At 34.2% G+C, this 15,302-nt stretch overlaps 1 protein-coding gene across 1 annotated transcript in view; it reads right to left on the minus strand.

The window, feature by feature from the left end:
• Positions 1-227: 227 nt before the first annotated feature.
• LOC148266659 (wax ester synthase/diacylglycerol acyltransferase 4-like) overlaps positions 228-15,302 on the minus strand; it is a 34,662-nt gene continuing 19,587 nt past the window's right edge. The window contains exon 5 of the mRNA XM_088215447.1: positions 228-485. Coding sequence (XP_088071573.1) covers positions 345-485 — 141 coding nt within the window. The 3' untranslated portion in view covers positions 228-344. The remainder of the gene's footprint in view (positions 486-15,302) is intronic.

Genomic DNA, 15,302 nt, shown 5'->3' on the forward strand with positions numbered 1-15,302 from the left:
TTATACCAATCCAAATCTGTACTCTGTATTTAATATATATATATATATATATGTATGTATGTATGTATGTATATTCATTAAATCGATAAAGCAGTTTTCTTCATAAAATATATATATATATATATACGTATATTATACACCAAGGAGCAACAGAGCGCCTCTATATGTATATGTAATATCTACTTCAACCAGAAAAAGAAAATATCTCATATTTTAACACTAACAAATGAAAACTATATTGTAACTTTTCTTTAAGTATAAAAAAAATACAGAATGTATAGTTCAATTCCAATCTAAACTTTCACATAAAAAAAATAAAATCCTCAATACTTAATTAATTATAATTAAGATACTGCAGCTTGGTGTATAATCTCAAATGCCTTTTGTATGCATGACTTGAACTTGTCCAAATCTATGTATCCTTTCTCTGCTCCCACTCCTACTCTCAGCTCTCCATTATAGCTCATTATACTTATCATCAGGCTCTGTATATATCCCATCACAATATCCATACAGTTACTTATATATGTATTATATAATCAAACACCAAATAGCTTCAATTGTCGTAGAGGACTCTCTTCTTCTTCTTTTTCATTTTCTTCTTGTTTTCTCACTCATCATAGTTCTCTCTTCTTCTTCTTTTACTTAAATATATTTAAGTTGCACATTCAAACATTTCTCAGTTTTTAAATTTTTCTGGTTTCCATCTCTTCATGATTTCCAAACAAATTAGGGTTCACTCATCATAATTCTCTTAGTTCACTTCTTTTAGTTTCAATATCATCCCTCTCTATTTCTTTTTCCATCACTCGTACTACAAATATATTAATACAACATCACAACTACTCATTATTACATATATATCTCTCATCCAACTTATCATATTTATTTTTCCATAAATAGAAATATATACGCACATATATGCATATTGCAACTATTACCGAGAACATTAATTATGCCCCCACAAAAAAAAAAAAAAAAAAGAAAAAATATTTATTAGATAAACAACTAATATTTCAATACAACTAAACGTTTAAAATTTTAGCAAATGTAGGGTTTTGTTGTTATAAATATGTTCGTCCTTGTGGAAAGTAACATTTATCATTACAACAACAATAATTTTTGAAAGAAAAATATTCAGAATTTCTACTAAGAAAATAGAGAAAATGGTGTCAACCCGATGGCTGCACACAAGTGTACTGAGAGCCAATCAAAAACTTATAACACCAAAATATTGATTTTTTCTTTAGTTACACATTGGGGTATTTTTCTTTTTAATTAAAAAATAGTGTAAATTTAATTAATGAATTTTATATTCCCCATATTTTCATTAAAATATTATATTATACAGGTATTTTTGCTAACAATTATATTTTTTAATAATTTTATTATTAAAATATTCATATGTAATAAATTTCTAATAAAATTTTAAATAACTAGCTCATTTTATTTTATTACTATTATTATTTTTAAGTAAAAAAATTCCGATTATGATGATTATTAATTCATATATCAAGAGTATAAACTTTAATCCGACAAAAAAGTTAAGAGTATATATATCAGGTGATTATTTACTAATATAAGTTGTGTATTGATTAATACATAGACATTTATTTTTACAATCACGATGAAAATGCAACCTATAAGTTCCCAATTATTCAAAACCACAACATAAACTCTATGCCTACCAATTACGATACCTCCTTGACTTGTGCCCTTCATGTCTCGTAATAACTTTAGTAACCTGTCTTCTCAACGAGGAGAAGTATCCCACCTTATGTCACATCGTAACTAATGCACTTCATAGATGGATCTATTAGACGTCCATCAAATTTTATACTCTCCATGCTTTTAACTTTAAGTCTTCTTAATTTATATTTCATATTTACATTTAATATTTTTTATATGTATTTTATTTAATATTATTATTTATTATCCACCCTAATTAAGATTATTTAGTATTATTATTTAGTGTCTCTCGATTAGGGATTAATTTTATCTCCTTGTACGAGCACTCAATGACTAATAGTAAGAAATTAGAGTTTTACAACCATCTTTTACTTTTTGTCACGAATCATATATCAAGATTATTTTCATGTTCTTGAGCATAAACATATATTTATGTAAGGACTTATTTTTTTAATTATTTTTGTTATAAATAATTGATACTTACATAGTTTTTATACAAATTTAGATATGAGTTATAAATTTTGTATTCTGAATTTATTTATGAAAATATTGGTGATACTATTGATTTATATATACTTACAATAAACATATATATATATATATATATATACTTTAACCCACTACAACAACGACAAATTCCAATATTAATTAGCTAAAAAGATATAACGATTAGTTCTCATAATTTTCAGCATAATCCATAAGTTACCGAGAAATGAGTATTCTGTAGTCATGGTGTATCTCTTATATGTTACTAATTAACAAATTTATTGATGTTCCTGCCATGAACAGTCTCAATAATTGATGTTGTTAATGTAAAAAGTTGTTTATATATATATATATATATAAAGTCTAATTTGAATTTTTAATCCGATCATGAAGAATCAACTGAAGGCTTCAACTTCATGATTAGTAATTAGTTATTAAACTTTTCACGATATTAGTGGATTGTTGAAAATGAGAAACGGTGATAATCAGTTATTGTTAATGAATACAGATTTATGATATATTTTATGTTATTAATTATACATAAAATTGTAATATGTATGATAAGTTTTCAAAACGTCATACAGAAAGTAACAATGATTTCCACCCACGTTTCACGTACACACGCATATGAATGAATATATACATATACACACACATATAGTGTTATACGTAGAATGATGGCCACCTCCGACTCAAGAACTGCGATAACACAGGGTGAAAGTACTGAGCTGTTCGTGTACTGCCCAAGAGGACTCACAGCTTTCCAATATGTTTTTGTGGGCGTATGTGCATTAACACGAGCAACCTGATTTGATTAGTTTTCAATCAATTATTAATTCGTTAATTAAAAACTTCGTACGTACTTTTATTTTTTAATTTTTAATAAAAATGTTGATTTAAATTCCTTAATTCATCTTTTGGTCGTTTGATTATTAGATTAATATTTTTCAAACAGATTTTAATAATTAAATTATCTAATGTATGAGACATTAATTAATTAAGTTTTTATGCTTAATTGTTGTTAATTTTACGTAAACATTTTCAGATTCTCTCTTATTTTTTCTTTCTTTATGCCCCCACCAAAAAAAAAAAAATTTGTTTTGCTGGTAGATAGTAAGGTTTATTATTATGAAAATGTGAGTAGTTGGTTGGGAGAGCCACAGTTAGCCATCAATCTCAAAAAGAAATTACAATTTATTTGCATTCAAAAATTATCAAAATATTAATTTTTACTAGAAAATTTAATCTTAATAGTTTAGAAATATATTCATTATTATATTATATTACACATGTATTTTTTGTTAAAAATTTATATTTTCTAATAATTTTTTATATGTAGTTAGTAAATAATTTACTTGAAATTAATCAAACAAGACAAATTTTTTTGATTACGTAGCTATGGTGTATGTATCTTAGCATCTTCCTCATGTTTATTTCAATACAAAAACAGTAGCCTGCAACCAATGATGGTCTTTACAGCCATGTGAACATCTCCTTCTGGAGGTCGTCCGCCACGACCCACTACTATTTCCAACACGAAATATTTATACTAAAATTTTCATTTCATTTTATTATTTTATAACAAAAAAAATATGTCTTTAGTTGCAAATATTTATAATAAAATGTGTTCATAACACATTTTTGCATGGAAAACTAAGAAGCAAACCACTCCATCATGCTCTTTTGCCGCCCTATGACCACCGGTGTTTGTGAACTCTACTAAATGATTTGAATATTTACCATCTCTTACTGTGATGATTGTGTTGTCACATAAATATGGCTGTGTGAGCGTATGAATGTATAGAGATTGACTATAACTTCATTTTCAATTGCACTAAATTTAGTTTAATTGCTATATTGTGTATTTCTTCTCATATCCAGCTTGTTAAAACCTTCATCAAATCTCTTAGTAGTCTTCACTTTCATTTCCTCGTTGGCAAGTTTGATATCTGTGACCTCAATGCTCCAATTCGAGGGAATGCATTAGAAGTCAACCAATCTACTAGTTTACACTTCATATTTATATTTAATATTATTTAGTATCCTCCAATTAAGTATATTTAGTGTGCCTCGATCAAGATTAAATTGAAGCTCCTTCTTGTATATAAACTCATTTACTAATAATGAAAAATTCATTTACCTTATGTCAAGAACCTTATATAAAATATTATTTTGGATGTATAGAGCATAAACATATATTCATGTTTAGGAATTTATTTTTCAACTACTTTTTTTTTAATAAATAATTAATACTTACACAGTTTTTTTATATAAATTTGAATTTAAATTATAAGTTGTACATCCTAAATACCCTTAATTAATTTTAAACATTTTAATATTAGTGTATAAATAAAAATTTTGAATTTTTGAATTCTTTATTTAATGTAAAAAATTTAATTTTTAATTTTATAAATTATTAATTAATGTAAAAATGAAGAAAATTAAATGGATGATGAAATTAAAAATAATTCTGGAAAAATTGGTGAAAATTTGAGTTCTAAAGGTATTTTTAAAAGAAAATTCGGAAACTAGGGGATGAAACGTAATTTAAGAAAATTGTGCCACGTAGGACGCCCAGTTAGCAGTCTCGATGAACCGGAGCGCACCGCATGGCAAGTCACTTCAATTAGAAAACGAAAATGCAACTATATTTTGTCACTAATATGTTGGATTTTTTTTAACGTGTGAGTTTAATGTAGGTTTTGTTATACGCATCAGACTATCAATTTAATGAGTTTGTTTAAAAGTGATCAAATATTATTACATAATATTGGATCTTAATGTATCAGGTTTAAGTATGAGTTTAAAATGTAAAAAATACTATTTTTATAATATTCTTTTTTCATGATAGACGAAATAAGAATTATAAAAGTTTGTCGATATAAAAGGCGATTATAGTCCCCGAATCATAAGACTGCTATTTTATTTTTCTGAAATCTCGTAACTAGAAAAAAACTAGTTTTAAGGCACCATATTAATTCGAAAAATTCTACCGTCGGACGCGAACAATTCTTTTATGATGGATCCAAGTACGCTTCCACTTATATTTTTCATTAATTCAGTACGAGAGTGAATGTTTAATTTTACAAAGATACAGATTTGAAAAGAATTTTTATTTCAATAATTGATATTAGAGCATTTCTCATATTAGATTTTTGAGAAATTTTTTTTTGTTTTATAATTTTGGATTTTAAATTTTGCAGAAATATATGCAAAATAAATAAATATATATGTATATATATATAAGGATTAGAAATATATATATATATATATATATGAATATTATAGATATATATGCAGAAAATTAAAATATACATGATGATGATTAGTAATTAGTTATTAAACTTTTCACGATAAATAATTTAATATTGGAGTAAAATTAAATATGCAACTGAATTTTTCACTTGTTATTTTTTGATAAATAATTTTCAAGACGATGCAATCTGGAACGTCCGTGCATGTTTTTTATCTGGGTTGTCCGTGCGCGCGGGAACGGATCTCAGCCGTTCAATCGCGCGGACGCGGATCGCCCACGTGGCTCCCTCTCACGTGGCCTCCCACGTCAGTGTCTCTGCCACCTGGCGCGTCCTGGTTGGCCGGGGCTGCTAACCGGGCAGCTGACGTGACACAACTTTTCTAAATTCTATTTTGATTAACGGTTTCCGATTTTTCTTTCAAAAATACCCAAGAACCCAAAATTTCACCCACTTTCCCCAAAATTATTTTCAATTAAATCCCTAAATAATTTTTACCCCTTATTATTATTATTATTATTATTTTTATTAAAATAAAATAAAATAAATTAAATTCTATTAATACTAAATTATATTTATATAAAATAAATTAAATTAAAATAAGATAAAATAATGTAATAATAATAAAAATGAAACTTTAATTTTCGAGTAGGCCTTGGGTTTGATTTTTAGGTTATTTGGGACATGTATAGGTACCGTAAGTGCATTTCAGTTCCCGAGAAAAAATTCAGGGAACCCAAAGACCGTCCGTAGGCGCAGTAACAATCTAGTTTTCGGCGTCGAATCAAGTAAGGACCTTTCACCCTATTTCCTATCATGAAATTAAAGTTCGAATAAATGGTAATACTGTATTTTGTGCAAATTAATAGATATGCATAATTAATTAAAGTTGCTAATGGAGTCCGAAATCGGATATTATTCTCTGTCGATTCCTACTTGATTTATTTTACACTTTAAATGCATTATGGTATCTGATCTATCTATTCTATTGTTTTAAATGCATGTGTTACTGTCTTCCTTGACCACTGTGTGATTTTAGAATTTAAGATATGATTGTATTACCGGGTGCATGTTTATTATTTATGTGATTATGTTCAACTTGGTAACGGAGACAAAGGAAAAACAGATAAGGTGACAGCCTCACTAGATATCTTGGGAGATGGTGGACGGACCAGGTTCATAGGGAACCCTATCGTGAACGTCGTCTCATACTGGACGGGGTATGGAGACTTGGTTATTTGGCGCTCATACCGGACGGGGTATGGGGACGGCCCGCTTCACCCTTATACCGGACGGAATATTGAGATTTAATGTCATGACACTCATACCGGACGGGGTATGGGGATGGCCCTGGAATTAAGACTGTTAAGAAGAAGGGTTCATGTGTAGCGGGGACACCCCTATGGATTCCCATGAATATTAGTGGGCTGGTGAAAACGAAAAATGGTGATAATCAGTTATTGTTAATGAACACAAATTTATGATATGTTTTATGTCACTGATTATCCATAAAATTATGATCTGTATGAGGTTATTGTCTTTATAAGTTATTTTCATAGGTTCTCCAAGGTTAAAAAAAAATGGTAAGTGGCTTTATTTTAAATAAATTTATTGGTTTAAAATTTGTACTCCATTAGTTGTTTTTGGTTTTCTACCAACCTTTACTTATGTGACGGTGATATAGTGTAATGTCCTTACTGGGCTAGTGTAGCTCATTCCTTATTTAACAATTTCAGATCAGGAGGACCTAGTTCCCGAGCCTGATCCACAAGAAGACGGCAAGTGGATGCTAGATGCTTTATAGTTTCTTTTATTCTTCTCATTTATCGTATTTCTTTTAGAGAACTTATTCCGTGATATTGTTTAGTACTTTTAAGTTATTGTGTAAGGGATGTTAACCTTAATCTTTTATTTCGCTTCCGCACTCAGATTATTGTATGTATTTCCTTTTGAATTTTCGGGGCCGTTACAGTTGGTATTAGAGCCGCGTTCCTTGGACCCGTCCCTTACACAATAATACTTAGAGAAAACACCAAACAATGAATTATCACTCAACTCTTCCTTATGAATTGTAGGTATAAAGAGATGAGAAGAGGAAGACCCCCACTAAACCGGGCAGTCCGGGAGGGTTCGCTCAGGGAAGACGTGGACAGGATATTTGAGATGTTAGAAAGACTCATTGCAGCCTAGAAGGGCCGAGAGGAGAGGAGGGACCTGACCCTCCCCCGCTGCCACAGGTTGAGCCACACTGCAGCGAGAGGATCCTGAACCACGTCGGTACGAGCCTGCTCCTCCACAGTACCACCCGGTGCCACCGCCGCAGTATAATCCGGTGCCCCAGCCACAATTCTAGCCGACACCGCCACAGTATAATCCAATGCCTCCACCATATCAACAAGTACCACCATAGGGCCCCCCAGTCTATCCTCAGCCTGACCCAGTCCCTCTTCCGCGGGACTCAGCTCCTTCCATGATTGACTCAAACTACATAGAGAGGTACAGGAGACTGAACCCATCTACTTTTACAGCGGAATCCTCTTTTGAAGATGCCTAGTACTGGTTGGCGGAGACGGATAAGGCCTTCAAGACCCTAGGGGTGACTCCCGAGCAGAGGGTCACCCTTGCTACCTACATGCTGGTGGGAGAAGCAGACCGTTAGTGGGAACTCAAGCAGACCACCCTGTTTATTCCAGTTACTTAGGAACCGTTCCTATCAGCCTTTCATGCAAAGTACCATCCTAGAGTATATCCGATATCTGAAGGAGATGGAGTTTGTCCAGTTGGTCTAGGAAAACATGACGGTGTCAGAATATGCTCGTAAGTTCCTGGAGTTGGGCCGATACTCCCCTGAGACGTTGATGGATGATGATAGGAAGGCTAGAAGGTTCCAGTGGGGCCTCCGCCCAAAGATCAAGCAGTGTTTTTTTGTACTGGAGCTCGGTACTTACTCGGCCGTTCTGGCTAAGGCACAGTTAGTGGAGAGGAGCCCCACACCCTCCCTCAGTTAGCAGGGAACCACAGACCCTCGGCTCCACCCCGCAGACCAGGACCTACTACGCCTGTCCAACAGAACAAGAGGCCCAGACCTGTGATCCAAGCTCCCCCTCAGGCTCCAGTGATAGGATGTGGTAAGATCTGTCAGCGGCAGGGATCACGGGGACCGACCATGCTACCGCCTTAATAACACCTGTCACATATGTGGTAGTGCCCAATACTATGCGAGAGAGTGCCTAAGGAACCAGAATCAGGGAATACCTCCTATCTAGGGCAGGGTATACAACCTCACCCAGCAGGATGCCAAAGCCGACTCGGACGTGGTACAGGGTATGTGTACTACCTGTAACCATCTTACTCATGTTTTGATTGACACTGGTGCATCGCATTCATTTGTTTCACCTATTTTTGCATCTAATTTTAATGTATTATCTGATAAACTTGATTCAATGTTATTTGTGTCTATTGCTGGGAGTGTAACACTATTAAGAGAAGTTGTCTACAGGGCTTGTACCGTGGAGATAACAAATAAGAAACTGAGTGTAGACCTAACAAAATTAGACACAGGGGATTTTGATGTAATCTTAGGGATGAATTGACTAGCGGCGTATCACGCCACCGTAGATTGTTTTAGCAAGAAGATTGTATTCAATCCTCATAATGAGGAGCCATTTACAAATTAATAAAATCATTTAATACTTATTCTTTGATGGCAAGTTTTTTTATTTGTCGAGTACCTTAACGTTGCTATTTTCTCTAACTAGACATTGGGGCCACACAACAGGTTCAACTTCAGGACTTGAGGAGAGTCACATGTTTGGACCATCTGATCGTCCAGCCTGAGTTGATCCAGAGAATAAGGAAAATTCAGTCAGCTGATCCCGCCCTAATAGCCCTCAAGAACAATGCAAAACAAGGAGTTAGCTCAGAATTTTGAGTCTCCGCCGATGGGTTACTCCGATTTCAAGATAGGGTATGTGTTCCAGGTGATAGTGAGTTAAAGAGAGACATCATGACAGAGGCCCATAGCTTAAAGTTTGCCATGCATCCCGGAAGCACTAAAATGTACCAAAGCATGCGACCCTGGTTTTGGTAAAATGGGATGAAAAGAGACATAGCTGACTTTGTATCTAAATGCTTGGTATGTCAGTAGGTCAAGGCAGAGTATCAGTGTCAAGGCGGGTTACTTCAGCCTTTACCGATCCCAGAGTGGAAGTAGGAATATATCACCATGGAGTTTGTGACAGGGTTACCTAAGGCACACTCAGGACATGACGCCATCTGGGTAGTTGTTGACCGGCTTACCAAGTCTTCCCACTTCTTAGTCATCAGGATGACCGATCCCCTAGACAAGTTGGCAAGAATGTATATTCGAGAAATAGTCAGATTGCATAGAGTCTTAGTGACAGTGGTGTCCGACAGGGACCCTAGGTTCACTTTTCGGTTTTGGAGTAGCTTTCAGCAAGCCATGGGAACGAATCTGTCCCTCAATACTGCCTTCCACCCTCAGACTGATGGGCAGTCAGAAAGGACAATCTGTACACTTGAGGATATGCTCCGAGCTTGTGTCCTTGACTTTGGGGGCTATTGAGAAGACCATCTACCCCTAATAGAGTTTACCTACAACAACAACTACCAAGCGAGCATTGGCATAACTCTGTATGAGGCGTTATATGGGTGCCCATGCAGATCACCGATTTGTTGGGAAGAAGTGGGCGATAAAAAATTGTTCGGCCCGGAGCTGGTAGAGGAGACTATATCCAAGATAGTTAAAATCAGGAGGAACATTCAGATGGCTCAGAGCAGGCAGAAGAGTTATGCGGACACCCGAATGAGAGATTTAGCGTTGAGAAAGGCGACCGGGTGTTCCTTAAAGTCACTCCTTTTAAGGAAATTAGTAGGTTCGGCAGGAGCGAAAAACTGAACCCCCGATTTATTGGACCATTTGAAGTCTTAGATAGGATTGGTACTGCCGTCTATAGACTAGCACTGTCTTCAGAGCTGTCCAAGGTCCACAATGTGTTCATGTATCCATGCTACGCAAGTACAACTCAGACCCCTCTCATGTCTTGGCCCACGAACCTCTCTCACTCCAGGAGTACTTATCCTACGAGGAAGTACCAGTCGGCATTACGGATCGAAAGAGCATATTACTCCGCAGCCGGGAAATATCATTTATAAAGGTTGTATGGCAGAACTACACACCAAGGGAGGCCACATAGGAGCTAGAATAAGACTTTAGAGCCCAGTACCCCCAGCTGTTCGATCAAGAGTAAAAGACAAATTTGAGGGACCAAATTTCTTTTAGGGGGGCGAGAGTTGTAACACCCAACCTTTCTTTTTTTTCTTTTTATTAATTATTATTGTATGAATATAATTATTATTTATGTAATTTTAATTTGATTTATTTAATTTTAATTAAATTTAATAAAAATAATAATAATAATAATAATAAGGGTAAAAATTAGTTATGAATTTAATTGAAAATAATTTTGAAAAAAAGGAGTGAAAATTTGGGTTATGGGGGTATTTTTGAAAGAAAAATCAGAAATCGGGGGTCAAAACACAATTTAAAAAAGTTATGTCACGTCAGTTGCCCGGTCAGTAGCCCCGACAAATCAGGATGCGTCAGGTGGCAGAGATGCTGACGCAGGAGGCCACGTGGGCGATCCGCGTGCGTGCGATCGAACGGTTGAGATCCGTTCCCACGTGCACGGACAATCCAGATAAAAAACGCGCACGGACGGCCCAGATTGTATCGCGATGAAGGGTCCAGATTCACTTCCTATTTAATCGTGATTGGATGGTCTAGATTAAAAACGATGGAATACTCAGATAAAAAACAAATGGGTATAAATAACACCATCCGCACCCAAACCCTAACCCTAGCCGCTGGGGAGCCGACCGCCGCCGTACCGGAGCAATTTCTGGCCGCAAAATGTGGTGAAAATTCTACATTTTGCTCAGAATTTGATTCTAAACCCATCTACGGCCAAATCGGAGTGAAAGCACCAGCCAATTGGCTGAAAAATACCGCCGAAGCTCAATGGCGCCGTCGCAGGGTGTTTCAATTTTTGCCTCCGATGAGGCCCTTCCCGATTCCCGTTTGATGTGATTTTTCCACCGTTGTGATCACCGTTTCCTCCTTTATAGGTTGATTTAAATTCCTTAATTCATCTTTTGGTCGTTTGATTATTAGATTAATATTTTTCAAACAGATTTTAATAATTAAATTATCTAATGTATGAGACATTAATTAATTAAGTTTTTATGCTTAATTGTTGTTAATTTTAGTAAACATTTTCAGATTCTCTCTTATTTTTTCTTTCTTTATGCCCCCACCAAAAAAAAAAAAATTTGTTTTGCTGGTAGATAGTAAGGTTTATTATTATGAAAATGTGAGTAGTTGGTTGGGAGAGCCACAGTTAGCCATCAATCTCAAAAAGAAATTACAATTTATTTGCATTCAAAAATTATCAAAATATTAATTTTTACTAGAAAATTTAATCTTAATAGTTTAGAAATATATTCATTATTATATTATATTACACATGTATTTTTTGTTAAAAATTTATATTTTCTAATAATTTTTTATATGTAGTTAGTAAATAATTTACTTGAAATTAATCAAACAAGACAAATTTTTTTGATTACGTAGCTATGGTGTATGTATCTTAGCATCTTCCTCATGTTTATTTCAATACAAAAACAGTAGCCTGCAACCAATGATGGTCTTTAAAGCCATGCGAACATCTCCTTCTGGAGGTCGTCCGCCACGACCCACTACTATTTCCAACACGAAATATTTATACTAAAATTTTCATTTCATTTTATTATTTTATAACAAAAAAAATATGTCTTTAGTTGCAAATATTTATAATAAAATGTGTTCATAACACATTTTTGCATGGAAAACTAAGAAGCAAACCACTCCATCATGCTCTTTTGCCGCCCTATGACCACCGGTGTTTGTGAACTCTACTAAATGATTTGAATATTTACCATCTCTTACTGTGATGATTGTGTTGTCACATAAATATGGCTGTTATTCCTTTCTGTGTGAGCGTATGAATGTATAGAGATTGACTATAACTTCATTTTCAATTGCACTAAATTTAGTTTAATTGCTATATTGTGTATTTCTTCTCATATCCAGCTTGTTAAAACCTTCATCAAATCTCTTAGTAGTCTTCACTTTCATTTCCTCGTTGGCAAGTTTGATATCTGTGACCTCAATGCTCCAATTCGAGGGAATGCATTAGAAGTCAACCAATCTACTAGTTTACACTTCATATTTATATTTAATATTATTTAGTATCCTCCAATTAAGTATATTTAGTGTGCCTCGATCAAGATTAAATTGAAGCTCCTTCTTGTATATAAACTCATTTACTAATAATGAAAAAACTCATTTACCTTATGTCAAGAACCTTATATAAAATATTATTTTGGATGTATAGAGCATAAACATATATTCATGTTTAGGAATTTATTTTTCAACTACTTTTTTTTTTTTTAATAAATAATTAATACTTACACAGTTTTTATATAAATTTGAATTTAAGTTATAAGTTGTACATCCTAAATACCCTTAATTAATTTTAAACATTTTAATATTAGTGTATAAATAAAAATTTTGAATTTTTGAATTCTTTATTTAATGTATAAAATTTAATTTTTAATTTTATAAATTACTAATTAATGTAAAAATGAAGAAAATTAAATGGATGATGAAATTAAAAATAATTCTGGAAAAAATGGGTGAAAATTTGAGTTCTAGAGGTATTTTTGAAAGAAAATTCGGAAACTAGAGGATGAAACGTAATTTAAGAAAATTGTGCCACGTAGGACACCCAGTTAGCAGTCTCGATGAACCGGAGCGCGCCGCATGGCAAGTCACGCTGACGCAGTGCCACCCAGGCGATCTGCGTGCACACAATCGGACGGTCCAGATTCGTTCCCGCGCGCACGGACGGTCCATATCAAATCGCGATGGACGGTCCAGATTTACTCTCTATTTAATCGCAATTGGACGGTCTAGATCAAATATGATGGACGGTCCGAACCAAATGCGATGGACAGTCCAGATTAAAAGAGGACGGATATAAATAACCCTCTATGGCCAAATCAGAGCAAAAAGACCAACAGATTGGCTGAAAACCATGGGCAAAGCCTGGCGGCGCCGTCGCGAGAAATTATAAAAACTGCCTCCGATGAGGCTCTTTCTAGTTTTCATTCTGCATAATTCTTTTACCATTATAATCACCGTTTCCTTATTTACAGGCTGACCGCGAAGGTGAACTAGCAGAGCCACCGCACTGGAGAAACTCATCGCCCGTAAGTTTCAGTTTTTTTACTTTTTTGGCCAACCGAAGCCCTTTAACGTGTTTTCTCGCAGGGATTGGTACAAAAGTGACTGAATTCGGCCAAAAACGGCTGACCCGAGGTAAACCACCTTCGCGGGCAGTGGTGCCGTCGCCGGAGCACGGCGGAGCCGCCATGCCGGAATTCTAAAATTTGCTAAAAAGGGATCCTAATACTGATTTTGGATTTTTTTTTTGGGATATTTCTAAGTACTTAAAACACATTTTAATTCCCGAAAAAAAATTCAGGAAACTCGGAGACCGCCAGTAGGTGCAGTAAACAAGTTTAGTATTTCGGACATAAATTTGAGTAAGAATCCCTCATTTTATTCTCTGTTATAGAATTGAATTCAAATTAATAGCAATAATACAGTATTTTAGACAGTTTAGAAATATCCATGATTAAATTACGGGCACTAATCAAGTCAGAACTGAAAATTATTCACTGTTGATTCTGTTGATTTATTTTACAGTTTGAATGCATGATAATACCTTATTGATTGATATTATAGTTTGAATGGATTTATTGTTTGCTTCATGTGATTATGGTTGAATTGAGAAGTTATAAATTAAAGAAAGTTAAGAAACTATTGATTAAGTGAATGGATGAAACTACAGCCTTACTGGATATCTTGAGAAATAGTAGATGGATCGGATACATAGAGAACCCTACCGTGAACGTTGACTCATACCGGACAGGATATCGAGGTTTGGTAATTTGGCGCTCATATTGGACAGGGTATGGGAATAGCCCGTTTCACCCTCATACCGGACAGGGTATTGAGGTTTAGTAATTTGGCACTCATACCGGATAAGGTATGGAGATGGTGCATTAATTGAAAATGTTAAAGGAAAGGGTTCATGCATTGTTTGAACATCCCTATGCACCCCCATAGATACCAGTAGGCTGATAAAAGAATAAAATCGTTGTTCCAACCGATTGCATATGAAATTATAATATGTGCTATGTTATTGCCCCTATAAGTTGTTTTTAAAAATCTCGCTACGGTAAGTAGACGGTAAATGATTTTATTTATAATAAACAATTTTATTTAATTAAGAGCTCCATTAGTTATTTTTATGATTTATATCAACCCTCATTTCTGTGTCGGTGAGTAGCGTGATATTCTTACTGGGCTAGTGTAACTCATTCTTTTATTAATAATTTCATATCAAGAGGACTAGGATCCAGAGCCCAATCCACAAGAGGATTGCGAGTATGACGTTTAGTTGTTTACTTTAATTTATTTCCTTGGTTATTAATTGTTCTTTTAGAAGGGTTATTCCCGTGAGCCTTATTTGGTACTTTCAGTTATTGTGTAAGAAATGTAAACCCGAACTATTTATTTCGTTTCACATTAAATTTATAATTTATTTCTTTTAAAATTTTCTGGGTCGTTACAGTTGGTATTAGAGCCGCATTCTTCGGAACTATTCTTTACACAATAGTCCTTAGGAAACACAGAAAATAATAAATTATTACTCAACCATTCCTTATGAAATGCAGGTACAGATA

Source organism: Carica papaya, chromosome 3 (assembly GCF_054855325.1).
Source record: "Carica papaya isolate Zhongbai chromosome 3, ASM5485532v1, whole genome shotgun sequence".
NCBI lineage: Eukaryota > Viridiplantae > Streptophyta > Magnoliopsida > Brassicales > Caricaceae > Carica > Carica papaya.